Genomic DNA, 592 nt, shown 5'->3' with positions numbered 1-592 from the left:
CCCTGGGGCCAGGTCCCACCAGGTCAGACTGCTTGGTCCCAAGCCAGCAATACAGACTGTGCCCTCTCCCATCCAGACCCATGGAGAAAGGGGTCCTGGGAGGACAGTGAGGGGGCTGTGAAACATCAGACAGCACAGAGCTCTTGCAAGCAAGCAGGGAGATGGCACCTCTAGAAACAAACGTATGAAGCACCTAAAAGGAGCCCGGCAGCTCTGGCAGCCTTGGATTTGGGAAGGGCCAATCCCGGATTAACCTGTACAGACTTACAGCGAGGAGATTGCAGGCAGCCTCACGCTGGGCCTTACCGTCTGCCAGTGCCAGCACAGCAGCCTGGCCCCCCAGGTTTCGCAGGGCAAACATGGCCCTGTAGCGGTCAAACAGCGTGCGTGACTCATCCAGGAGGGTTCTGTGGAGCTTGGCGATGTCCGTCTCTTCGGCAGGAGGAGCAGGATCTACAGAGAGGTAAGGGCTGGTGCCTGGCTCCTGCTTGTTCTCCTGTAGCCACTCCAGCCTCCTCACTGCCAGCTGACACGTCTCTGCCACCTGCATGGACCGGGACACTGGGAAGGTGCCCAGGGCTTCCCAGTGGCA

The 592-nt window shown here is 60.0% G+C and overlaps 1 protein-coding gene across 1 annotated transcript in view; it reads right to left on the bottom strand.

The window, feature by feature from the left end:
- Positions 1-306: 306 nt before the first annotated feature.
- The window catches only part of DOHH (deoxyhypusine hydroxylase), a gene marked incomplete at its 3' end in the record, with an annotated part of 1,179 nt that continues 893 nt past the window's right edge, over positions 307-592 (bottom strand). Inside the window, 1 exon segment of the mRNA XM_010168193.2 lies at positions 307-544. Within this exon segment, the coding sequence (XP_010166495.1) occupies positions 307-544 (238 nt within the window).

This window comes from Antrostomus carolinensis, unplaced genomic scaffold (assembly GCF_000700745.2).
Source record: "Antrostomus carolinensis isolate BGI_N321 unplaced genomic scaffold, ASM70074v2 scaffold27805, whole genome shotgun sequence".
Classification (NCBI taxonomy): Eukaryota; Metazoa; Chordata; class Aves; order Caprimulgiformes; family Caprimulgidae; genus Antrostomus; species Antrostomus carolinensis.
The sequence above is the reverse complement of the archived record's forward strand: the minus strand, read 5'-3'. Positions and strand labels throughout refer to the sequence as shown.